General features: G+C 41.2%; 1 protein-coding gene across 2 annotated transcripts in view; it reads right to left on the minus strand.

The window, feature by feature from the left end:
• The window catches only part of LOC133624056 (ubiquitin-conjugating enzyme E2 D3-like), a 34,163-nt gene that overhangs the window by 1,489 nt on the left and 5,646 nt on the right, over window positions 1–27,028 (minus strand). The window contains exons 2-6 of one of the 2 annotated variants that reach the window (XM_061987654.1): window positions 18,582–18,645; window positions 15,700–15,731; window positions 15,534–15,611; window positions 8,787–8,892; window positions 8,517–8,610 (exon numbers count right to left, since the gene is read on the minus strand). In XM_061987654.1, the coding sequence (XP_061843638.1) occupies window positions 8,517–8,610; window positions 8,787–8,892; window positions 15,534–15,611; window positions 15,700–15,731; window positions 18,582–18,645 (374 nt within the window). The remainder of the gene's footprint in view (window positions 1–8,516; window positions 8,611–8,786; window positions 8,893–15,533; window positions 15,612–15,699; window positions 15,732–18,581; window positions 18,646–27,028) is intronic. The other variant, XM_061987655.2, reaches the window with a different exon arrangement.

Raw genomic sequence — 27,028 nt, forward strand, 5'->3', positions numbered from 1 at the left:
TAAAGATAATGCAAGCATGTTTAACACATATAGTTAATATTGTTAACAAGTTAAAGATGTTTAATGATAATGCAAGCATGTTTAACACATAGTTAATATAGTTAAGTTAAAGGTGTTTAATGATAATACAAGCATGTCTAACACATATAGTTAATATTGTTAACAAGTTAGTGTTTAAAGATAATCAGAGGTGGGTAGAGTAGCCAGAAATTGTACTCAAGTAAGAGTACTGTTACTTTAGAGATTTATTACTCAAGTAAAAGTAAGGAGTAGTCACCCAAATATTTACTTGAGTAAAAGTAAAAAGTATGTTGTGAAAAAACTACTCAAGTACTGAGTAACTGATGAGTAACATACACACACATATCATATATATATACACACACACACACATATATACACATATATATATATATATATATATATATATATATATATATATACACACACACACACATATATACACACATATATACTGTATATATATATACATACATTGATATATACAGTATATAGTTTATATTTATTTATTTTGCCGTTTTTGTTTACATGTTAAAGGTGTTTTAATGAATATACATGCATGTTTAACACATATAGATTCCTTTCTTTCATGAAGACAAGAATATAAGTTGGTGTATTACCTGATTCTGATGACTTGCATTGATTGTAATCAGACAGTAGTGATGACAAATGTCCACATTTTCAAATGGAGGAGAAAAAAAGTTCCTCCTTTCTGTCTAATACCACATGAAAGTGGTTGCTTTTTGGCATCTTATTTGTCCAGCTTCCATATTCGTTTTTATACACTTTACAAGAAATACATTGGCGGCAAACTCCGTAGCTTGCTAGCTTGTTTGCGCTGGCTTTCGGAGACTCTTATTTTGAAAGCGCAGGCGCCATGGAGCGGCACATTTATTGTGAAGACAGGAACTGTGCAGTCAGTCTTTAGGCTTTTGACGGGATGTACGGTTGAAATAAAAAAAGGGTCTTTTTTCCTTCACACTTTTGATTGATTGATTGGAACTTTTATTAGTAGATTGCACAGTACAGTACATATTCTGTACAATTGACCACTAAATGGTAACACCCCAATACGTTTTTCAACTTGTTTAAGTCAGGTCATGTGACCACTGGCTCTGTTTGATTGGTCCAACGTCACCAGTGACTGCATCTGATTGGTGGAACGGAGTGAACGTCACCAGTGACTGTATTTGTTGAAACGCAGGCACTATGAAGGTCTGTCTGACAGACCAAAATAAACAAAGCGTGCATTAACAGATCGATAAAAATTAGTAGCGAGTAGCGAGCTGAATGTAGATAAAAGTAGCGGAGTAAAAGTAGCGTTTCTTCTCCATAAATATACTCAAGTAAAAGTAAAAGTATGTTGCATTAAAACTACTCTTAGAAGTACAATTTATCCCAAAAGTTACTCAAGTAGATGTAACGGAGTAAATGTAGCGCGTTACTACCCACCTCTGAAGATAATACAAGCATGTTTAACACATATAGTTAATATTGTTAACAAGTTAAAGGTGTTTAAAGATAATACAAGCATGTTTAACACATAGTTAATATTGTTAACAAGTTAAAGGTGTTTAAAGATAATACAAGCATGTTTAACACAGTTAATATTGTTAACAAGTTAAAGGTGTTTAAAGATAATACAAGCATGTTTAACACATAGTTAATATTGTTAACAAGTTAAAGGTGTTTAAAGATAATACAAGCATGTTTAACACATAGTTAATATTGTTAATAAGTTAAAGGTGTTTTAATGAATATACATGCATGTTAAACGCATATAGATTCCTTTCTTTCATGAAGACAAGAATATAAGTTGGTGTATTACCTGATTCTGATGACTTGCATTGATTGGAATCAGACAGTGGTGATGATAACGTCCGCATTTTCGAATGGAGGAGAAAAAAAGTCCTCCTTTCTGTCCAATACCACATGAAAGTGGTTGGTTTTTGGCATCTTATTTGTCCAGCTTCCGTACTCCTTTGTATACACTTTACAAGAAATACATTGTCGGCAAACTCCAGTCTGTAGCTTGCTAGCTTGTGCACGCCAGCTTTCTGAGACTCTTATTTTGGTAGCGCAAGCAGGATGAAGCAGTGCTTTTATTGTGCAACTGTGCAGTCGGTCTTTGGAGTTTTGACGACAGGTACGGCGCCAGAGTCTGTTGAAATAAAGTGTTTCTCGCCTTCCAGTCGGTAATTTTAATGAGCTGGCAGCAGCCAGCGTCATCTCAGAAGACCCTCGGGTGCCGTGAATGTCAATCAAGTGACGAAAGTGACGTCATAGTGAAGATTTATGATCGCTCATTTTTAGGACTATTTTTTTTAATGCCTGGCTGGTGATCGACTGACACACCCTCCGAGATCGACCGGTAACTCGCGATCGACGTAATGAGCACCCCTGGTCTAGAATATCTCCATGTTAAGAAACTCGGCTTCAGCTCCACCATGATGTCTTGTTAGTAAACACAGACACGCCCCCTCCCCTCCCCTCTCCACACCCACACCCAGACACACACACAGCGCCTCTTCTCTTGTCCCCGTTGTGACACAGGAAGAATCAGAAGGACGACACTGCAACTCTCCAATAAAACACACTCAGATCTTCTGTTCTTAGCCGATACTACATAAAACATGACGTTAAATAACGCATCATGTAGTAACGGTAACTGAGTTACTGAATATAAAAAATGACGCGTTAAGATTACTAATTATCGCCGAAACTAACGGCGTTACTTTGTAACGCGTTAGTCCCAACACTGGTTATCGCCAACACATTATTACACACACACAGGTTATCAAATGGAATGGGGACCAAGTTTTTGATCGTGACTTGTGGGGACCATCCTTTCTACAGGTTGTGGAGGCATGGTGTAAAAAAGGTGTAAAATGTCCACTGGCCAGTTAGCTCATACACATCTTTAAATCTCTGGATTGATGAAGTAATGTGCTGATCATTCTTACTGGGGACCCTGGGGAAAAAAACTTCATATGGTTCACAGGGACCAGATTTAAATCATTTTGCATCATTCACACAAATTTGTACATGACTACTGAGGACCATTTACAAAAATAACAGCGAGTGCGATGCCAGCTACAGCCCGATGAGGGGGCTGCTGTGCAAATGTCTCACACTCAAACTAAGCAGTAAACATGTTTTATGGGCCAAAGCTTAAAAATGACTAAGGCATCTTCAGAATGGATCTCCATCCATCCATCCATGGATGGATCTTCAGAATGGATCTGACTATCATTTAAAAAGGTTTCCCTTTAGGGGACCGTTTTTTTGTCCCCATACCGTCAGAGGTCCCCTAAAGGTGACTGTGTAAACAGAGCCATGTCCCCATTAAGTAAGCATTGCCAGAACACACACACACACACGCACAAAATCTCTCAATATTCTACTGACTGATGCCTTTAAAGTAGAGTAACATCACACGGGTCTGTAAAGCAGGCGTACAGTGGTGGTCAAAAGTTCACATACACTTGTAAAGAACATCATGTCATGGCTGTCTTATCTGTATGTAACATTGGCTGCATTTCTGATAGTAGTTTGTGTGCAATGTTGTTCTAGACCACAGCAAACATTACCCAGCTTGCAAAGATGATTATAAATCCATTAAAAGAAGACAGCTTGCCATTTCCTTTAACTTGGAAACAAACATCTATAACTTTGACCATTCTAAGCTAGTAACTCCCAGAGTTGTATCACACTCTGAGAAGCCTCCATTTTAATAATCTTTTCCAATGTTGTAAAAATGTGTAGAATAAATATTACATTTCAACATTTCTGTCAACAAAGATTGGCGTCAGTCTGCGACAAATAGTCCTTTTGATAGTAGGCTAATACAGCTACATCATGTGTTGTCTTCATTATAAAACACTTATAGTGTCCTGAGCATGACGTTAAAGTGCACCCGGCAGTGGAGGCTCCTCTATGGGGGTCTTGGGGCACTAGTTACTGTTACCCCCAGGTGGCCCTTGGCAAAGGCCTAGTACCTGACTGCCCTCCCTAGCCAGGGATACGGTGAAGACCTCAACGGCGGAGCAGGCGGAAGACGGTAGATTTTAAGAACTACCACAACGGCTGCGATGGCGGAAGAAGGCTGCAGCAGAAAAGGGTCCCCAGTCGTCTTGGACTCCATGCCACTGGACCCTATTCTGTCAAGGATCGTGGGGTGACTGTCTGTGCACCATAAAAATGGATACACCCTACCAGGAGGATCGTCATACTCGTTCGAGTGACCGCCGATGATAACACTTATATAAAAAGGTAGGGGTGTAACGGTACGTGTATTTGTATTGAACCGTTCCGGTACGGGGGTTTCGGTTCGGAGGTGTACCGAACGAGTTTCCACCCAAACATGTTAAGTAGCCACCGAAGCCAAAGTCTTAACAAGCTGCTCCGCTTCCTTCTGCCTGTCTGTACTCTGTAGCACCCAGCATTGTCCCACCCACACAACCATCTGATTGGTTACAACACAGAGCGGTAACAGCCAATCAGCAGTGCGTATTCAGAGCGCATGTAGTCAGTGCTTAGCGTTTAGCAGGTAAGCATCAGGCAGCGGACTCTCCCCAAATTATAATAAACACCTTCCAGTCAACTACTAGTAACATCACTATGAGCCCGTTGACGTTCTGGAAACAACGGCAGCTCAGCTCGTTCGCAGTCCTGGCTTGAGGTGAAAGCTAATTAGCTTTTAGCATAACGTTAGCTCATTTTGCGGTGTGTGTGTGTTACGGACAGCAAATCCCTGTCTGTTATTTCACTTTACCTTTTTCTGTGTTGATTGAGCTGTGTTGAAGCAGCAAAAAAGGACATTATGTTAAATGAAGAGTTTCTGTCTCTGATAGTTGATATAATAATGTAAGTGCATCATAAAGCCTACATGAACTCCATGGTGTTCATGGATGAATAGTCTCTCCTATTGCTATTGTACTATTTTTTTCAGCTATAGTTACATTAATCATTAGTAATGCAGCAGCCTAGTTTTGAATGGCAGGGTCCCTGCTATCACATGTTGATAAAAAATATAACATTTATATAATAAAAATCAACTACAGGTTTCCCAAATGCTGTAATAAATTAAGCATGATGAGTTGACTTGAAACTGTTTAATGTTGCACGTTTTATATGTAGAAGAAAAGTTTTGTCGTTTTATTTAATCTGAGCAACAACTTGAGGCAGTTTAATGTTGATTAACGTGGGCAGAATTATTATAGTGTTCCCAATGTTAAAAGGATGAAGCCATCGTTTACAAATTTGGTAAATAACCAAAAAATTTGTATTTTGTTGTTTTCTTAATGTACCGAAAATGAACCGAACCGTGACCTCTAAACCGAGGTACGTACCGAACCGACATTTTTCATACCTGCCAACTTTTGAAATCATAAAAACCTAGTAGCCAGGGTCCAGGGGCCGCAGCCCCGGACAAAGTCCTGGTGGGGGGTTCAGGGGGGCCCCGAAGCAAAATGATTACCGTATTAGCATTCAGACAGGTTAAAATGTTGCTAAAACCATCACTTTTCTATCAGTCACAGTGACTTTTCAAAACAAAAATATTACAAATGTCTGTGACGTTACAATAAATGAGTATAAATTTTAACATCTAAGATATTAAAAAAAGAAATTTGTTTTCCTCTCATGATCAATTAAATATTTATACCATTCAATCAATGCCTTATGCTTTTTCAATATTATGTGATTATTTCTTTGATAACCACAATATCATACCTTGACATCTTTAAAAGAAATTCAGTGAAAATATGCAGTTCACCATGCAAATGTGTTTTGGTAAATAAAGTTGTGATTGTAAATGTATTCAAAATCTTTTGACATTAACTTTATATGTTGAAACTTTCAACAACTTGAAAGAATAAGATTTTTGAGAGTATTTGGTTCAAATTACACAATATAAATAAGACATGTCATTATTGATATTGCAGACATTATTGTAACAAGAAACTTCAGGTCAAAATTTTGGTTTATGAAAGAAATATAAATAAATATAAATATAAAACTTCATGTCGACATTTTTCCAAATTAATAAAGAGTAATAGAATAGTATGATAGTTATATGTTACTTGTTTTGAACATGTTATCGTTATCACAAATAAAAAGATATACTGTACACAAATTATTTTTGATTTGATTTGTTTATGTAATAAAAGATTTACTTAAAATGTTATGTTTTGTGAGTTTTTTTATGCTACGAACTGTACTTATCGGCGATGTAAACCGAAGGAGACATTTCCGTAATGAAAGCTGCAACACCCTTTTTAGATCCCATCATCACTGCAGCATTATCGGCAGCAAAGCAAACCAAATTCTGCCAAGGAATTTCGTTTGAGTCTATTCCTTCCGTGAGTATTTTGTAAATGTTATCGCCTGTGGAAGCCGTATTGCATTCCCTCAAAGACAGAAGTACTGACAATACTTTTCCAATGTCGTCATCGAAATATCGAACACAAATGGGGTACAGTTTTACATCGTCGTCTTGTAATCGCTAGCAACGGCATTAGACTTGTGTTTTTTTTGTCCCAACGTGGTCTTTTACATCGCTAATTCCTCCGTGTCCGATCGAAAAATCTTGTCTGCACAAGGTGCAATTCGTGTAGTTTTCACCCTTTTTGGAACGGATAATTATTCCCGGATAGGCTTTTGAATATTCTTCACGGAATGACTGCAGTTTTCTTTTCGGTTTAAGACTCGTTTGCGAATTTTCTCCGGCTGATTCCATGATCGTTCGCTCGTTTGGAAACAATGGCAACTGGTGCCTCGTGCTTGGCAGCGGTGCTATAAATAGCCTCGCGCATGGCATTCGGAATGGCTCGATAGGAAGTTACAGGAAGCAGTGTCGATTGTCATTGTTGTTACGCGATTTCGTGAATAAAACTTAAAAAAAAATTTTTTTTTTTTAATTAAAGAAAAACCGTATTTTTTATCATTGCAACCATAACCCGGAATAGGTTGATGAAAACCGTACTAATTACAGGAAAACCGGAGTAGTTGGCAGGTTTGTAACTCTTCCGGGACGCTACAAGGTGTGTGTGTGTGTGTGTGTGTGTGTGGGGGGGGGGGTGTATTTTGTAGCGTGCCGAAGAGTTAATGCTGCAAAGGGTTCTGGGTATTTGTTCTGTTGTGTTTATGTTGTGTTACGGTGCGGATGTTCTCCCAAAATGTGTTTGTCATTCTTGTTTGGTGTGGATTCACAGTGTGGCGTATATTTCTAACAATGTTAAAGTTGCTTATACGGCCACTCTCAGTGTAAACTGTATCGCTGTTGATGAAGTATGCGTTGCATTCGCGTATGTGTTCTTACAGGAGCCGCTCATATCTTGTGACTGGGCGGGCACGTTGTTAGAAAGGATGAAAAGCGGACGTGACGACAGCTCGTAGAGGACGTTAAAAGCAGTGCCTGTAAGGCACGCCCCCAAGACTGTGGACTACGAGGTATAATGACTGATGGAACAACTTTGTTCGATAATGAAGGTTGCCTCAGCCCTGACATTAATGAACTAGCATCCAAGAAAAGATGGCAGGTATCTGGCTTGGGCACATCAGATTAGATCAGTGTGTTGCAAACTGAGCAGTTTAAAGTCCTGAATGGCTGGTTTATTCATTATCTTATTTTCAACTGGTGCCTCGTGCTTGGCAGCGGTGCTATAAATAGCCTCGCGCATGGCATTCGGAATGGCTCGATAGGAAGTTACGGGAAGCAGTGTCGATTGTCATTGTTGTTACGCGATTTCGTGAATAAAACTTTTTTTTAAATATATTTTTTTATTAATGAAAAACCGTATTTTTTATCACTGCAACCGTAACCCTGAATAGGTTGATGAAAACCGTACTAATTACGGGGAAAATCGGAGTAGTTGGCAGGTATGATTGTTGTGTACCGTTACACCCCTAATATAAGACGTTTAGTTTTTTGCGGCTCCAAACTGATTAGTTTTTGGTATTTTTGGTCCAAATGGCTCTTTCAACATTTTGGGATGCCGACCCCTGGCATAGTTGCACCGGGTGCAAGGGCCTTTTCAACGCTGCTCGCAGCTTTGACTTTTGTCGTTAGTCCAGGATAAAGATCTCGTCATTCTTTGTACCGGCAATCTAGACCTGCTCTGCAACCTGGTGTGTTCACTCATGGGCGGGGGAAGTAAACTAGGGTTGGGTGTGCGTGTGTGTGTGTTCCTTTACCTGAAACTAACTGAAAAGATGTTGCCGGAGAGCAAATACATGTGTACACACAGATTAGTATCAGTCGCATGTACAAAAAAAAATCCATACATATACTTTGTAAACACTTAGTTGTGTAGATTAATCAAATACACATCAATCCCAGGGCGCCAGCCAAGATGCAGCAGCGCTTACCCCCCTAAAGCATGGCGTACTTGGCTGTCCACTCCTGAGCTAGTTTATTGTACCTGAGAGTGAAAGCATGTCACATCCCCACACATTGTGTTATTTTTTGACATTTGTTTGAAAGAAGTACCCACTTGCAGGTATCTGTTTTGTAGATTCGTGCGATCTCTGGCACTAAGGGGTCATCAGGGTTGGGGTCACATAGGAGTGAGCAAATGGAGAGAAGAACTACACGGAGACAAGAGTGGGGAGTGAGAACAATTATTAGCAGGTGTGATCTAAAGCACTGAATCATTCCATGAAATGTCAAAACAGTTCCTGGTAGTCGAGCCAACATAATAGCCAATTAAATCATTTGCTGACAAACTTCCTCGTCAAAGTTTTCAAGCAGATGACAGTCTTACCTTTAGAAATGGTAAGTGCTGGAGACCACTGTGATCTGAGAATGTCCAGACAGATACTGCCGTTACTGTTAATATTTGGGTGGTAAATTCTTGTTGTGAACGCGACCTGCGGAGAGAAAACAAGAAAAAAAATGAAAATTCAAGCCGAGCTAGACGAGCTTGATTCTTTTCACACAGTGGAATGTCTGGTATGACAAGGGCAGTTCAAGACAAGTCTCCTGAAAAACACGTTCACTGCTTTTGCAGAATATACTTTTAACATTTGAATGTCATGACACATTGGCCATATTAGGGCTGGACAAGTATGTCAGCATACAAACATCACATGAAAACAGCAAAAAAACCTTCATTTCAAGGCTGTTGTCCTCTCTGAGCTGATGGTCGGGGAGCTAGCATGTACCAATGATCCTAGGAGCTACAGTAAGTTGTTGGGGGACTTCTATCCCCGGAAAAAATATGTCCTAGGTGAGGGTCCAGAAAGAAAGCAGCTCAAAAGATCCCTATGAAGTCAAGAATACATGGACACAAGTTCCCCTCCTTATCTGGAGTCAAGCCTGAATAGTGAGCGTCTGGGGGGCCGTGGTCATGGTGCAGCCCGAAGAGGCAATGTGGACTCACCACTCATGGGAAGGGATATACGGGTCACGTGTACTTGGCGGTCTGACCCTCGGCTTCAGAAGTTAGCTCTAAGGACGTGGAACGTCACTTCTCTGGGTAGGAAGAATGCCGAGCTGGTGCGTGAGGTGGACAAGTCCCGGATAGATGTAGTTTGACTAACCTCGACGCATGACCAGGGCTCTGGAACCAGTCTGCGACAAGGGATGAACTTACTTCGGCTCTGGCAATGCAACTAGTGAGAGGAGACCGGTGGGGTGGAAATACTTCCTGGTCCCCAGCTCAAAGTCTGTACCTTGGAGTTTAACCCGGTAGACGAGAAGGTAATGTCTCTTTGACCCTGGTGGGATGGGGAAGGGTCCTGACGGTTTGTGCTCCCGCACCAAACAGCAGTTCAGAGTACCCGTCCTTTTTGGAGTCCTTCGAGTACTGGAAAGTGCTCCCCAACTGATTCCTTTGTCCTGCTAAGGGACTTCAACGCTCACATTGGCAGCGACCGTGAGACCTAGAGAGACGTGATTGGAAGAAACTGCCACCCCGATTCAAACCAAAGTGGTGTTTTGTTATTGGACTTTTGTGCCGGTCGTAGATTGTCCATCATAAACATGTTCAAGCATAAGGGCTTCTATGTGCACCTAAAACCAGGACACCCAGGACCGCAATTAGATAATTGACTTTGTGGTTGTGTTGTTGGACTTGCGTCCCATGTCTTGACAGTTCTTTTAACCAATCGCCACCTAGTGGTGAGTTGGCTCCCATCGTTCGAGGGATACTGGTCAGACCTGACAAGCCCAAAATGTATTGTGGAGGGTCTATTGGGATTGGCAGTCTCCCATCAATTTCAATTCCCACCTCTGAAAGTGCGTCAAACATGTTCCGAGGGAACCTGGACATGAAGAGTTAGGAGAAGCCTTGAAGAATGACATCTAGACAGGTTTGAAAAGATACCGTCTCAGGAAGGGGAAGGAGTGCACTGTCAACACCGTCTGTGTATGGCGGGGATGGTGTGCTGCTGACCATGACTTGGAATGTTGGGGTCAAAAAGGTAGAAGGTTGAAGCCCTCAATCCCAAAAACCTGTCTTCCTGAAGAAGCAGCGCCTGGAGATTCTGCAGTGGGCTCTCCTATCTCGAGGGCTGAAGTGGTTTAGGTACCGTATTTTCCGCACTATAAGGCGCACCTAAAAACCACAATTTTTCTCAAAAGCTGACAGTGCGCCTTATAACCCGGTGCGCTTTATTACGATTCATTTTCATAAAGTTTCGGTCTCGCAACTTCGGTAAACAGCCGCCATCTTTTTTCCCGGTAGAACAGGAAGCGCTTCTTCTTCTACGCAAGCAACCGCCAAGGAAAGCACCCGCCCCCATAGAACAGGAAGCGCTTCACCCGCCCCCGGAAGAAGAAGAAAAAACGCGCGGATATCACCGTACGTTTCATTTCCTGTTTACATCTGTAAAGACCACAAAATGGCTCCTACTAAGCGATCCGGTTCATAAAAAGACGCAATCTCTCCATCCGCACACGGATTACTACCGTATTTCACAGCTGATATTCCTGTGAACCGCACTGTGGAACGGGAGCACGTACGGTGAATATTCGCACCACAGGGAATGAGAAGTCATCCTTCACTGTGGTTCTAGCTTGCCATGCTAACTTCCACCCATGATGATATTCAAAAGGAAGACCTTGCCAAAAGAGACCTTTCCAGCCGGCGTCATCATAAAAGCTAACTCGAAGGGATGGATGGATGAAGAAAAGATGAGCGAGTGGTTAAGGGAAGTTTACGCGAAGAGGCCGGGTGGCTTTTTTCACACAGCTCCGAAGGCGAACACACCTTCACTAAGACGGGCAGATAGCGCCGGTCGACATACGCCAACATCTGCCAGTGGATCGTAAATGCCTGGGCAGATAGTTTCGGTCACAACTGTGGTCCGAGCTTTCCGGAAGGCAGGATTCACAGAACTGCTGCACAACAACAGCGACACTGAATCCGATGACTTCGACGAGGCGGAGCCGGCCATTTTTGGATCCCACGCTTGCGCAACTTTTCAATTCGGACACCAAAGACGAAGAATTCGAAGGATTTACGAATGAAGAATAACTTCAGAAGGTGAGCGCTATGTTTATTTTGTGTGTTGTGACATTAACGTTCGAGCAACATTATGTTGCTATTTATTGCTCTACACCATTTTGAATTTTACTATGTTTGTGATTGCACATTTGCGTACATTTTGGGACAGAGTTGTTAGAACGCTGGTTTTCAATATATTATTAAAGTTTGACTGAACTATCTGACTGTTTTTTTGACATTCACTTTAGCGCAGCGTTTTTTTGACATTCACTTTAGCGCAGCGTAGGCGCGGCTTATAGTCCGGGGCGGCTTATTGGTGGACAAAATTATGAAATATGTAATTCATAGAAGGTGCGGCTAATAATCCGGTGCGCCTTATAGTGCGGAAAATACGGTAGTTAAGAAGCCCATTGGTGGCAGTAGGGATAGGAATACAAAACCGGTTCTTGTTCAGAAGCAATCCCAAAAACCTGTCTTCCTGAAGAAGCAGCGCCTGGGGATTCTGCGGGGGGCTCTCCTGTCTCGAGGGCTGAAGTGGTTTAGGTAGTTAAGAAGCCCATTGGTGGCAGTAGGGATAGGGATAGAAAACCGGTTCTTGTTCAGAAGTGTTCCTTGGAATTGTTTGCCAATTGTTCAAACAATTCCCTTACGATGCCATAGGATAGTAATGATGTAATTACACGTGTATTTTCAATGTGAAACTAATGCGATCAACTCATACAAAGTGAGATATGTCAAGCTTTTGGAATTTTGATGATCATAGCTTACAGTTTTTAAAGACCCCACATTTTCTGAGATTTTCAATTCAAGGTTTTTACAAGCTGTAAGCCATAATCATCAAAATGATATCAAAAGGAGGCTTGAAACATCTTGAGTTGCATGGTATGAGCCTGTGTACCGTGTAAATCTAAACAAACCATTCCAATGCATTGAGTTTCACCAATGTATTTTCTAAGAAGATGAAGTGAATTACATTTATATAGCACTTTTTCTCAAGTGACTCAAAGCGCTTTACATTGTGAAACCCAATATCTAAGTTACATTTAAACCAGTGTGGGGTGGCACTGGGAGCAGGTGGGTAAAGCGTCTAATTCTACAGAATATTTGTTTCGTATTTATTTTCAAAAGTTGTTTTTTTCTATGCTACGTTTGTGCTTCTTAAGACCTCACTGCAACGTCAGGTTGCCTCGAAACTTATTGATGTTAATCCACCAATCGATAAGAGAACTGATAAAGAACCAAATCGTTAAGCAGAATTGAAAGTGGAATCGGAACCAGAAAAATCGTATTAATTCCGCCCAGATTTCCTTAAGCTACGGGTCTGGATACTGTGGGGCTGTCTTGGATGACAAGACTCTGCGGCATTGCTTGGACATCAGAGGCGGTGCCTCTGGGTTGGCAGACCGTGGTGTTAGTTCCTCTTTAAAAAAAAAAAGGGGGGACCGGAGGCTCTGTCCCAAATATTGTGCATCACACTTCCCAGCCTTTCTAGTAAAGTCTATTGCGATGTACTGAGAGGGGGAGGCTACACCAGATATCAAAACCTTGGATTCAAGAGGACCAAAGTGGTTTTTGTCCTAGTCGTGGAACTGTGGACAAGCTCTATACTCTCGGTGAAATGGGATTTTTCCCCAAACGTGTCCTTTGGGAAGTCCTGTGGGGAATGCTCCAGAAATATGGGGAATCAGGCCGTCTGATTGCGTATGGTCAGTGAGTCGGAGCAGTTTCCAGTGAGAGTTGGACTCTGCCAGGGCTGTGCTTTGTCACCCATTCTGTTAATAACTTCTGCCGGCTTCATCTAGTTGTAATTTTTAAGTCTACTAGATCAGTTTACAGCTGAATGCGAAGCGACTAGGATGAGAAACACCGCCTCTAAATCCGAGTCCATGAACTTCGAGGTGGAGTGTCCGGGAAGAGCAAATCGTGGGATCGACAGACTGATCGGTGAGGTGTCGGGAGTGATGCAGACTGTCCTTTGGCCCCTTGTGGTGAACAGGGAGCTAAACAGGAAGGCAAAGCCCTCCATTTACCAATCAATCTAGGTTCCTACCATCACCTACAGCAGGGGTCGGCAACCTTTACCACTCAGAGCCATTTTGACCCGTTTCACAAATTCAAGAAAACAATGGGAGCCACAAAACTCTTGAAATTTAAAATGAAATAACACTGAATATAAAGGTTTTTTTTTTGCTTTGTGCTATGTATAAACCAGACACGCGGCCCACGAGACGTTATTTTGCGGGCCGCACCTTAAAATAAAAATGTTATGTTAGCGCGGTCCGTGAGTTTTATATGAATGGCGCTTGACAGAGTCATACTTGACAACCCTCACGATTTTTCCGGGAGACTCCCGAAATTCAGGGCAACTATTCTATCGGATGTCTGCTGATTTTTACCCAAACAACAATAATAACGACCACACAAACCCCCCTAGGTGGGTGGGGTTTGATGGTAGCGGGTGTGTATAAATGTAGCCCGGAAGAGTTAAGGATGCATGGGATTCTGGGTATTTGTTCTGTTGTGTTTATGTTGTCTCACGGTGCGGATGTTCTCCTGAAATGTGTTTGTCATTCTTTTTTGGTGTAGGTGCATATTTGTAAGAGTGTTAAAGTTGTTTTATACGGACACCCTCAGTGTGACCTGTATGGCTGTTGACTAAGTGTTGGAATAATTGTTTGTAAGTTATCACAAAAGAAACGTTGTATTATGAATGCTGTCTTTCGAGGCCTAACAAGAGGAAGAAGGCTCGTGAAACGCCACTGTGATTTCAACACGGACAGATGGCAGGATCTGCTCAACTTCCAGAGGAACTCTCTTTGAAGTGTTAAACGAACTCTCTTTGAAGTATTTCACAAACTCTCTTCCAACTATTTGGTAACCGAGGTCAACGCTATTTACGACCCGCTGCCCTCTTGAAGTCACTGTGGTCAGGAGACAGGAGGGGTTATCCATTGTCCTCCAACACCTGGCCCAGCTGGATCCAGGAAGAGCCCAAGCCCGAGAAATCCTCTTCTTGGACTTCAAAGCGACCGAAAACAATGACTGTTTTACATACTCCCCATTCCTGCTGTGACATGTGTTGGTGCGTGAACATTGAACATCTGAATAAAGGAGGTGACGAAAACCTTCTTCGTCAGAGCGTGGTGCAGGACTGTACAGAGAGTGCAGTGGCCATGTCTCTCCTCAATATTGAGTCCAAATTGAATTCTGTCTCTGTTTGATTCCTTGCCTTTTGTCTTGTTTAATAGATGTCCTCAGTGTTTGAACGTGACACTAAGTATGCCTTGCAGTCACGTAAGTGTGAAGGGCAGAGCCCGCATACAACATGTGACTGGGCCGGCACGCAGATGGTGTAAAATGGACGCTAAAGGCACTGTTATCACGACACGCCCTCAATATTGTTGCCCCGGGAGAGGCACTGAAATTCGGAAGTCTCCCGGAAAAATTGGGAGTGTATGCAGCTGAGCCGCGGGTTGCCGACCCCTGCCCTACAGTCATGAGCGTTGGGTTGTGACCAAAAGGGCCAAGATGGCGGAGATTGAGCTTTCTCAGTAGGGTGGTGGGGCACTCCCTTATAAATAGAGTGAGAAGCTTCGTCATTCGGGTGGGGCTCGGAGCCAAGTCACTCCTCTTCCACATCGAGAGGAGCCAGATGAGGTGGCTCAAGTATCTGGTAAGAATGCGCCTCGAGACGCCTCCCTGGGGAGGTGTTTAGGGCATGTTGGACCGGTAGGAGGCCACGGGGAAGACCCAGGACACAAGAGAGGCAGCTGCCTTGGACGAAGTAGCTAGGCAGAGGTCTGGAAGTCTGGCCTACTCTGCTTAGGCTGCGACCCAAACTTAAAGCTAGTTGCCTGATTTGTAAAGGAACATTTTGATGGTGGGAATTTGACCGAGAAACTATTGGACAAAATATTTCCAGGAGAGACTGAAATTTTCTATTGCCCTTAAACATCCCACTGGGTGAAAACTGGTCTACATTTCAGAACACAGAGGTTAAACTGCATTATGAGAACAGACTGTGTTTAAATAATCAACATTTACATGTTAATTGTAGCTTACCTTGGGTGGTTTGAAGGGGTAGTCTGTTGGGAAATGAATATTCAGGAAGAAAACACCCCCCTGATATGGACTGTCACTCTGAAAGAAAGACATTTGACACCGTCCACACGTCATGTCAGCAGCTTTCACAATGTTGACACTTTAGTGAAGGGACATTGCTACTTACAGGGCCCATGATTGTGGCTTGCCAGTGAAACACTGCGGATAGAAAGAACAATCAAGGGTCATACAGTGTGAAATTTTTAAATGAAACATCCTATGTACAGTAAATACTTGAGGAATTTGCAGACAGACTAGTGCAGGGGTCGGCAACCCGAAACGTTGAAAGAGCCATATTGGACCAAAAATACAGAACACAAATCTGTGTGGAGCCGCAAAAAATTAAAAGTCTTATAATTAAGTGTCTATAATAGCTTACAATCAAAAAAGCAAATCTTTGTTGACAGAAATGTTGAAATCTAATATTTATTCTACACATTTTTACAACATTAGAAACCCTTAGTAAATCAGAGGCTATTCAGAAAGTGAGATAACTCCTGGAAATTACTAGCTCTTATTGGCCAAAAGTGTAGATGTGTGTGTCCAAGTTAAAGGCAACGGCAGGCTGTCTTCTTTTAATGGATTTATTACAATCTTTGGCAAGCTAGGTCATGTTTGCTGTGGTCTGGAACAACATGGCACACACACAACTATTTGAAATGCAGCCATTACATACAGATAATGCAAAACTAAATTATATACAAAGAGGACAAAAGTAACTGATATTAAATGAGCTCAAATATACCTACAAATGAGGCATAATGATGCAATATGTACATACGGCTAGCCTAAATAGCATGTTAGCATTGATTAGCTTGCAGTGAATTACCATGAATTGATTACATAAACATAAAATGAAAAACTTATTCGGGTGTTAGCATTTAGTGGTCAATTGTACGGAATAAGTACCGTATTTTCCGCACTATAAGCCGCACCTAAAAACCACAAATTTTCACAAAAGCTGACAGTGCGGCTTATAACCCGGTGCGCCTTATATATGGATTAATATAAATATTTATTTTCATAAAGTTTCGGTCTCGCAACTACGGTAAACAGCCACCATCTTTTTTCCCCGTAGAAGAGGAAGCGCTTCTTCTTCTATGGTAAGCAACCGCCAAGGTAAGCACCCGCCCCCATAGAGGAGGAAGCGCTTCTTCTTCTACTGTAAGCAACCACCCGCCCCCATAGAAGAAGAAGCCCCCGGATATTGCTTTTCATTTCATTTGTGTGTTTACATCTGTAAAGACCACAAAATGGCTCCTACTAAGCGACGCGCGTATAACGCAGAATTTAAACTTAAGGCAATATTTAACCAAAGAACTCCAACCGCTCGATATTGGTGTCAACAGGGCATTTAAAGCACGACTGCGAACGGCGTGGGAACAATGGATGACCGAAGGCGAACACACCTTCACTAAGACAGGGAGACAGCGCCGGACGACATACGCCAACATCTGCCAGTGGATCGTAAATGCCTGGGCGGATATTTCGGTCACAACTGTGGTCCGAGCTTTCCGGAAGGCAGGATTCACAGAACTGCGACGAGACGGAGCCGGCCATTTTGGATCCCGTATTCGCCCAACTTTTTAATTCGGACACCGAAGGAGAAGAATTCGAGAGATTTATGATTGAAGAATAACTTCAGAAAGTGAGCGTTATGTTTATTTTGTGTGTTGTGACATTAACGTTCGAGCAACATTAAGTTATTGATGCTTATTGATTGCACATTTGCACATTACCGTACATTTTGGGAGTGAACAGAGTTGTTAGAACGCTGGTTTTTAATATATTATTAAAGTTTGACTGACCTATCTGACTGTTTTTTTGACATTCCTTTAGCGCAGTTAGATGCGGCTTACAACACGGGGCGGCTTATAGGTGGACAAAGTTTTGAAATATGCCGTTCATTCAAGGCGCGGCTTATAACCCAGGGCGCCTTATGGTGCGGAAAATACGGTACCATGAATTGATTACATAAACAAATTGAAAAACGTATTTGGGTGTTACCATTTAGTGGTCAATTGTACGGAATATGTACTTAACTGTGCAATCCACTAATACAAGTTTCAATCAATCAATCAGTCATGCAGTGACCAAATATGCCTCATTAGCACTCTGACAAGTCAATAACGTCAACAAAAGCTCACCTTTGTGCATTCACGCACAGCATAAAACTTTGGGTGGACAAAATGAGACAAAAAAAGGACTGGAAGACTTTACTTGTAAACAAACTGTTGCGTCACAGTCCACTCTATGGCAAATGAGTAGGACAAAACGATGTTCACCAAATACTCTCATCAGTGAAGCATACACAAACATATTAAACAGTGGTAGTTCTAACAATTGGGAAGGTTTGTGTCATGTTTGTCCTCAAACAAAAAACATACTAAAACAAAACAAAAAAATCCCTGCACCCCCCCACATCTTTTTCCATTTTCAATCCTTTTTTTAAAAATGCTCGGGCTGCACTTAAGAGCCGCGGGTTGCTGACCCCCCAGACTAGTGGTACGAAACAAGGTCAGTCATAGTGCAAACAGCAGTAAGTTATCACATACAGTATGTATGTTCCATAAGTGGTGATGCAACCTTATCTAGTGCAACACATGGACATATAAATTAACGCCTACACAAAATGACGCCCCTGTCAACAAACGGCAAGGCATGCTGACTAACCCCCAGAACATGACACTTTATTAGCAAGTAATCAGACACTAGCAACAAGTCTTATTAGACACTGAGATGGACATGAACGCACGTATGGCTCGCAGTCTCCGAGTCTAAAAAACGTGTTTGTGATACAAAAAACAAAAAAGAAGCAACATTTGTATCAGTGAATTCATTTGTTATGGTTACTTTTCTATGCATTTATGCAAATGACAAAGACCACTAGCACCCACACAAACACATTGCAGGCCTGTGGAAAACAGTGTAAAGTAATCTATTGTTGCCTTTAACCAATATTGTTTGGAAACATGCCTTCTCTGATTTATGAATTAAAAGCAGACTTACTGTCATCACCCACTGGGCCAGCGGAGCACTGTGCTGGGGGGTCACGAGCCAGGTCATGAAGCTCCTAAAAAGCAATAAAAAATGATTATTAAACATTGATATTGTTTTTCATTTGACAGTGACAACGTCTTTCTGTGTTACGGCTTTATGTACTTTCACCAGTGTTTTTTTTGACAAGACTCAAAAAAAAACAAATCTCAGTAAGATTGTTCAAAGAATACATTTACTAGTGTCAGCAAAATTATGTTCTTAATTGTTGTTGACGAAACTTGAGATCTTGGGAATGTGGCAAGTAAAAAAAAACTACCGTATTTTCCGCACTATTAGCCGCACCTAAAAACCACAAATTTACTCAAAAGCTGACAGTGCGGCTTTTAACCCGGTGCGCTTTATATATGGATTAATATTACGATTCATTTTCATAAAGTTTCGATCTCGCAACTTCGGTAAACAGCCGCCATCTTTTTTCCCGGTAGAACAGGAAGCGCTTCTTCTTCTACGCAAGCAACCGCCAAGGTAAGCACCCGCCCCCATAGAACAGGAAGCGCATCTTCTTCTACTGTAAGCAACCACCCGTCCGCGTAGAAGAAGAAAAAGCGCGCGGATATACCGTACGTTTCATTTCCTTTGTGTGTTTACATCTGTAAAGACCACAAAATGGCTCCTACTAAGCGTCAGGGATCCGGTTCATGAAAAGACGCAATCTCTCCATCCGCACACGGATTACTATTTCACAGCAACTGATATTCCTGTGAACCGCACTGTGGATACAACGGGAGCACGTACGGTGAATATTCGCACCACAGGGAATGAGAAGTCATCCTTCACTGTGGTTCTAGCTTGCCATGCTAATGGCCAGAAACTTCCACCCATGGTGATATTCAAAAGGAAGACCTTGCCAAAAGAGACCTTTCCAGCCGGCGTCATCATAAAAGCTAACTCGAAGGGATGGATGAAGAAAAGATGAGCGAGTGGTTAAGGTAAGTTTAAGTTTACGCGAAGAGGCCGGGTGGCTTTTTTCACGCAGCTCTGTCCATGTTGATATACGTATGTTTGTGATTGCACATTTGCGTACATTTTGGGAGTAAACAGAGTTGTTAGAACGCTGGTTTTTAATATATTATTAAAGTTTGACTGACCTATCTGACTGTTTTTTGACATTCCTTTAGCGCAGTTAGATGCGGCTTACAACACCGGGCGGCTTATAGGTGGACAAAGTTTTGAAATATGCCGTTCATTGAAGGCGCGGCTTTTAACCCAGGGCGCCTTATGGTGCGGAAAATACGGTATTCTGGAGAGGATTCTGGTATTTGCCGTAGTCTAATTCAGTGTTTTTCAACCACTGTGCATAATGTGAGATACAGTCTGGTGTGCCGTGGGAGATTATCTAATTTGGGTTAAAAATATTTTTTGAAAAGCAGTAATTATAGTCTGCAAATGTGTTGTTGTTGTTGAGTGTCGGTGCTGTCTAGAGCTCGGCAGAGTAACCGTGTAATACTCTTCCATATCAGTAAGTGGCAGCCGCTAGCTACCGTATTTTCCGCACTATTAGCCGCACCTAAAAACCACAAATTTACTCAAAAGCTGACAGTGCGGCTTATAACCCGGTGCGCTTTATATATGGATTAATAATAAGATTCATTTTCATAAAGTTTAGGTCTCGCAACTACGGTAAACAGCCGCCATCTTTTTTCCCCGTAGAAGAGGAAGTGCTTCTTCTTCTACGGCAAGCAACCGCCAAGGTAAGCACCCGCCCCCATAGAAGAGGAAGCGCTTCTTCTTCTACTGTAAGCAACCACCCGCCCCCGTAGAAGAAGAAGAAGCGCGCGGATATTACGTTTCATTTCCTTTGTGTGTTTACATCTGTAAAGACCACAAAATGGCTCCTACTAAGCGACAGGTTTCCGGTTCATGAAAAGACGCAATCTCTCCATCCGCACACGGACTACTATTTCACAGCAACTGCCTAAAGACTTTCAAGAAAAGCTGGCTACTTTACGTGCATATTGTAAAAACAAGATAGCTGAAAAAAAGATCCGGCCAGAGAACATTATCAACATGGACGAGGTTCCACTGACTTTTGATATTCCTGTGAACCGCACTGTGGATACAACGGGAGCACGTACGGTGAATATTCGCACCACAGGGAATGAGAAGTCATCCTTCACTGTGGTTCTAGCTTGCCATGCTAATGGCCAGAAACTTCCACCCATGGTGATATTCAAAAGGAAGACCTTGCCAAAAGAGACCTTTCCAGCCGGCGTCATCATAAAAGCTAACTCGAAGGGATGGATGGATGAAGAAAAGATGAGCGAGTGGTTAAGGGAAGTTTACGCGAAGAGGCCGGGTGGCTTTTTTCACGCAGCTCTGTCCATGTTGATATACGTATGTTTGTGATTGCACATTTGCGGACATTTTGGGAGTGAACAGAGTTGTTAGAACGCTGGTTTTTAATATATTATTAAAGTTTGACTGACCTATCTGACTGTTTTTTTGACATTCCTTTAGCGCAGTTAGATGCGGCTTACAACACCGGGCGGCTTATAGGTGGACAAAGTTTTGAAATATGCCGTTCATTGAAGGCGCGGCTTTTAACCCAGGGCGCCTTATGGTGCGGAAAATACGGTATTCTGGAGAGGATTCTGGTATTTGCCGTAGTCTAATTCAGTGTTTTTCAACCACTGTGCATAATGTGAGATACAGTCTGGTGTGCCGTGGGAGATTATCTAATTTGGGTTAAAAATATTTTTTTGCAAAGCAGTAATTATAGTCTGCAAATGTGTTGCTGTTGAGTGTCGGTGCTGTCTAGAGCTCGGCAGAGTAACCGTGTAATACTCTTCCATATCAGTAAGTGCTTTGTAGATGTCGGAAACAGCGGGAGGCAGTGTGCAGGTAAAAAGTTATCTAATGCTTAAACCAAAAATAAACAAAAGGTGAGTGCCCCTAAGAAAAGGCATTGAAGCTGAGGAATGGCTATGCAGAACGAAACTAAAACTGAACTGGCTACAACGTAAACAAAAATAGAACGCTGGACAACAGCAAAGACTTACTGTGGAGCAAAGACGGGCGTCCACAATGTACATCCGAACATGACAATCAACAATGTCCCCACAAAGAAGGATAAAAACAACTGAAATATTCTTGATTGCTAAAACAAAGATACGGGAAATATCGCTCAACATGAAACTGCTACAGGAAAATACCAAAAAAAGAGAAAAAGCCACCAAAATAGGAGCGCAAGACAAGAACTAAAACACTGCACAGGAAAACAGCAAAAAAGTCAAAATAAGTCACGGGGTGATGTGACAGTACACCTACTTTGAGACAAGAGCTATAGTGATGCATGCTTGGTTATGGTTTAAAGTCATATCCAACAATTGCGACGACGACTTTTTACTGTTAACTGAGTTTCGTTTTTTAATAAGATCTGCTGGTGGTGTGCCTCTGCATTTTTTCAACGCAAAAAATGTGCCTTGGCTCAAAAAGGGTTGGAAAAACACTGTTCTAATTCAATATATACCGTATTTTCCGCACTATAAGGCGCACCTAAAAACCACAATTTTTCTCAAAAGCTGACAGTGCGCCTAATAACCCGGTGCGCTTTATTACGATTCATTTTCATAAAGTTTCGGTCTCGCAACTTCGGTAAACAGCCGCCATCTTTTTTCCCGGTAGAACAGGAAGCGCTTCTTCTTCTACGCAAGCAACCGCCAAGGAAAGCACCCGCCCCCATAGAACAGGAAGCGCTTCACCCGCCCCCATAGAACAGGAAGCGCTTCACCCGCCCCCGGAAGAAGAAGAAAAAACGCGCGGATATCACCGTACGTTTCATTTCCTGTTTACATCTGTAAAGACCACAAAATGGCTCCTGCTAAACGATCCGGTTCATAAAAAGACGCAATCTCTCCATCCGCACACGGATTACTACCGTATTTCACAGCAACTGAACCGCACTGTGGAACGGGAGCACGTACGGTGAATATTCGCTCCACAGGGAATGAGAAGTCATCCTTCACTGTGGTTCTAGCTTGCCATGCTAACTTCCACTCATGGTGATATTCAAAAGGAAGACCTTGCCAAAAGAGACCTTTCCAGCCGGCGTCATCATAAAAGCTAACTCGAAGGGATGGATGGATGAAGAAAAGATGAGCGAGTGGTTAAGGGAAGTTTACGCGAAGAGGCCGGGTGGCTTTTTTCACACAGCTCCGAAGGCGAACACACCTTCACTAAGACGGGCAGACAGCCTCGGACGACATACGCCAACATCTGCCAGTGGATCGTAAATGCTTGGGCAGATATTTCGGTCACAACTGTGGTCCGAGCTTTCCGGAAGGCAGGATTCACAGAACAACAGCGACACTGACTCCCGATGACTTCTACGAGACGGAACCGGCCATTTTGGATCCCACGCTTGCGCAATTTTTCAATTCGGACACCGAAGACGAAGAATTCGAAGGATTTACGAATGAAGAATAACTTCAGAAGGTGAGCGCTATGTTTATTTTGTGTGTTGTGACATTAACGTTCGAGCAACATTATGTTACTATTGCTCTACACCATTTTGAATTTTACTATGTTTGTGATTGCACATTTGCGTACATTTTGGGACAGAGTTCTTAGAACGCTGGTTTTCAATATATTATTAAAGTTTGACTGAACTATCTGACTGTTTTTTTGACATTCACTTTAGCGCAGCGTTTTTTTGACATTCACTTTAGCGCAGCGTAGGCGCGGCTTTTAGTCCGGGGCGGCTTATTGGTGGACAAAATTATGAAATATGTAATTCATAGAAGGTGCGGCTAATAATCCGGTGCGCCTTATAGTGCGGAAAATACGGTACATGTATATATTTTTAATGACACTTTGCAGAGGTCTCATACTGATCCCTTGACAGCAGGTTTTCACCAAAGACTGAGTCAGGACGCTAAATGGGTCGCAAGTCCATTTTTTATTGTGTCTGTTGGCCCCCAGAGTAAAAATGCTAATACTGATCATTAGTCAGAATTACTTGAGTGTTATTTGTCAGCTCATGCCAATGTAATAGATTAAAATTAAATATTTTAACACAAATTTGAGCAGACTACAAAGTGTGAAATCACGCCTTTGAGAGGCAAAAACGAAGGATAATGCTAAACAACGTTGCCAAATGGTTGTGTTGGTATTCGCATTGTGTCGTGCCACTTATTGCTTCTGCCGTATTTGAATTGGAAAGCACAGTTGTTTACAAGGTACACGGTGCAGGACTTGAAATGGGTCAAGTGTCAAAAACAAAAGTGCATCGTATGTATCCTCTCATACACACTACTTAAAAGAGGTAATCAAATAATTACTTGAGTGCACATCTGTCTATTTTTTGTAAGATTGTTAATAGATGTACACAAATTCAATTTTTTTTGTCAGAATGTCTGCTGGCGTAGATCAAAACAATAATTTAAAAAATTTTGTTATGCCGATACTTACATACGTGTATTTATATAGAAAACATATACACCCCTGATCAAGCCCAATGCTTGTCAATTGGTTCTGGAGAAGACCATGGAAGTTCAATAATAAGATACGCTCGTCCATCATAACCAATTCAGCTCTGGATTAACAACGATTAATAAGACTTCCTTTTATTGTCATTCAAATGTGAGCTTTACAGTACAGATGAGAACAAAATGTTGCATTAGCTAGTTGTAGTGCAGGATAAAAGAGCAATAAGGTGCAGATTAAGGCTGAAACGACGCGTCGACGTCATCGGTTACGTAAATACGTCGACGCCGTTTTTGTGCGTCGGCGCGTCGCATATTTACGTCACTCTACTTTACTGTCATGGCGGAGCGCAAAGCAGACGATGCGAGCGAGGGGAAAAAAGCACGCCAAAAGTCGTCAAAAGTGTGGGAGTATTTCAATAAACGGCCTAATAATGTTGTTGTATGCACACTGTGTCGAGCGGAAATGGCCTATCATAGCAGCACAACGGCTATGAACGAACATTTGAAAAGAAAACCCCCGACAGCGTTCTTGCCATCACCATCAACAAGTCAATCGTCCGCGTGCGTATACGTTGTCATTATTACACAAAAACATGAATGTGTCATTTGTATCTGCGTTGTAAATTCATAAACTAAAGCACCGTTTCGCTCTGAGAGGCGCGTTTGGCGTGCCTGTTCAGTGTTTACAAAGACGCGCTCCTCTTTAACGCTGTGGAGAGGCGGCGGCGAGCGAGCGGCGAGGCAGGGCGCGCCGGAAGCGACGCCGCAATCGTGCCCAGGTGCGCGATCCGCGCAGTTGGAAGAGAAAAGACTTTGTGTAAAATTAAAAGATTGTAAACCTGGCAAAGCCGTCTGGCGTTCAGTCTGTCGGTCCTGAAAGAACCCCACGGCACAAGACGTGTCACAAACGCTAACGTTAATTAGTTGTGCAAATACCTTTTACAACATTAACAGTTACATATACTATGTACAAACCAACAATTAACTTTCACTTTAATCATACTATCATTGTTGTGTTATTAAGCAAAATAAGCAATACTTTTACTTTTGTTGAAATGTTTACACTGTACACTTTTTTGTATTGGATGTTTAGCTTTATTTTTGCACATTTGAGCAAATAAGCAATACTTTTACTTTTGTTGAAATGTTTACACTTGTTACAGAATATTTCCGTTTTGCACTTTTTTGTATTGGATGTTTATCTTTATTTTTGCACATTTTAAAGCAAAATAAGCAATACTTTTACTTTTGAAATGCTTATACTATTCCAGAATATTAAGATTTGCACTGGATGTTTACTTTTATATTTGCACATTAAAAAGCAAATAAGCTACTTTTAATTTTGTTAAATTTTAAAAGTTTTAAATGTTTACATTGTTACAGAATATTTTGTCATGTTGTTGTCAATGTTGACTGAGTGGCCATACTTTTTTTTTTGTAAATAAAAGCCATGCCTTTTGAAAAAACTGGCCTACATTTATTTTTTCCTCTTCATTTAAAAAAAAAAAAATCGGTAAAAGGAAAAATAATCTATAGATTAATCGAAAAAAATAATCTATAGATTAACCGATTAATCGAAAAAAATAATCGATAGAAAAATAATCGTTAGCTGCAGCCCTAGTGCAGATATAAATAGATTACTGTACAGATAAATATATTGCACTTTTGCATATGCATCCACGTTAATGGATGTATGTTATATTGTCTTTATACTCCAGCGAGTTAATCCTTTTTTGGGGGGAATTATTATTATGCGTTCAAGAGTCTTATGGTCATTTATGGAGTGTAACTAATCGACATTTATAAAATCAGGACCGCATGAAGTGCCTGGAACTTAAGCCTGGGCTGATTTTAATATATTACAGTAAAATTCTGGCAACCATAAACACTTTTTTTACTGTAATAAACGGTGGTGTCGTTTTGGCATTTACAGTAATACACCCAAAAATCTAGAGTTGCTGATTTGCGGTAAAAAAAAAACTACAAAAAACTGGCAGCTCAGGTGGCAACATTTTACTGTAAAATTGCAGTTCTTTTATTTACAGTAAAAAAAAAAACTAATGTAAATTTTACAGTAAAATTCTGGCAACTGAGCTGCCTTTTTTAACCATAAAAACAGCAGTACTGTTTTTCTATTTACAGTAATATACACTACATTTGAGGTGAAATTTCAAAACTTAGCATATTTCTTTACATTTTAGTTAAAAAAAAAAAAAAGCTACTAATAAAATGCATAAAAACATTGTGTAATAATATTCACTGCTAGAAGCGGCCCTCTGGGGCCAAACATAACAGTGAGAATGACTGACACCTTTCAAAGCAAGTTATCCATCAAATTGTGCAATGTAAATGTAGCAATAGATTACATGGGAAAATTGTGAAATTTACTGTGGTTTTTACAGCATTTCTTCCTAATAAACTGTGGTGCAATTTTGGCATTTACAGTAATACACCCAAAAATCCACAGTTGTTGATTTGCAAAAACAAAACAAAACAAAAAAAGGCAAAAAAAAACCTGACAGCTCAGGTGGCAACATTTTACTGTAAAACTGCATTTTTTTTTCATTTAGAGTAAAAAAACAAATGTACATTTTACAGTAAAATTCTGGCAACTGAGCTGCCTTTTTTACTCATAAACACAGCTGTACTGTTTTTCCATTTACAGTATATTTACAGTAAAAAGTAGCAATAGATTTCATAGGAAAATTGTGAAATTTACTATGGTTCTTACAGCATTTATTTTCTAAATGAATAAAACAGTGAATAAAACAGTACTTTTTTTCCCCTGTAAAATATTGTGGTGCCGTTTTGGGATTTACAGTAATACACTGAAAAATCTACAGTTATTGATTTTCGGCAAAAAAATAAGCAGGCAGCTTAGGTGCCAATATGCTAAAATGTGATTTTTTTTCTATTTACAGTAAAAAAACAAATGTAAATTTTACAGTAAAATTCTGGCAACTGAGCTGC

This window comes from Nerophis lumbriciformis, linkage group LG26 (assembly GCF_033978685.3).
Source record: "Nerophis lumbriciformis linkage group LG26, RoL_Nlum_v2.1, whole genome shotgun sequence".
Taxonomy (NCBI): Eukaryota; Metazoa; Chordata; class Actinopteri; order Syngnathiformes; family Syngnathidae; genus Nerophis; species Nerophis lumbriciformis.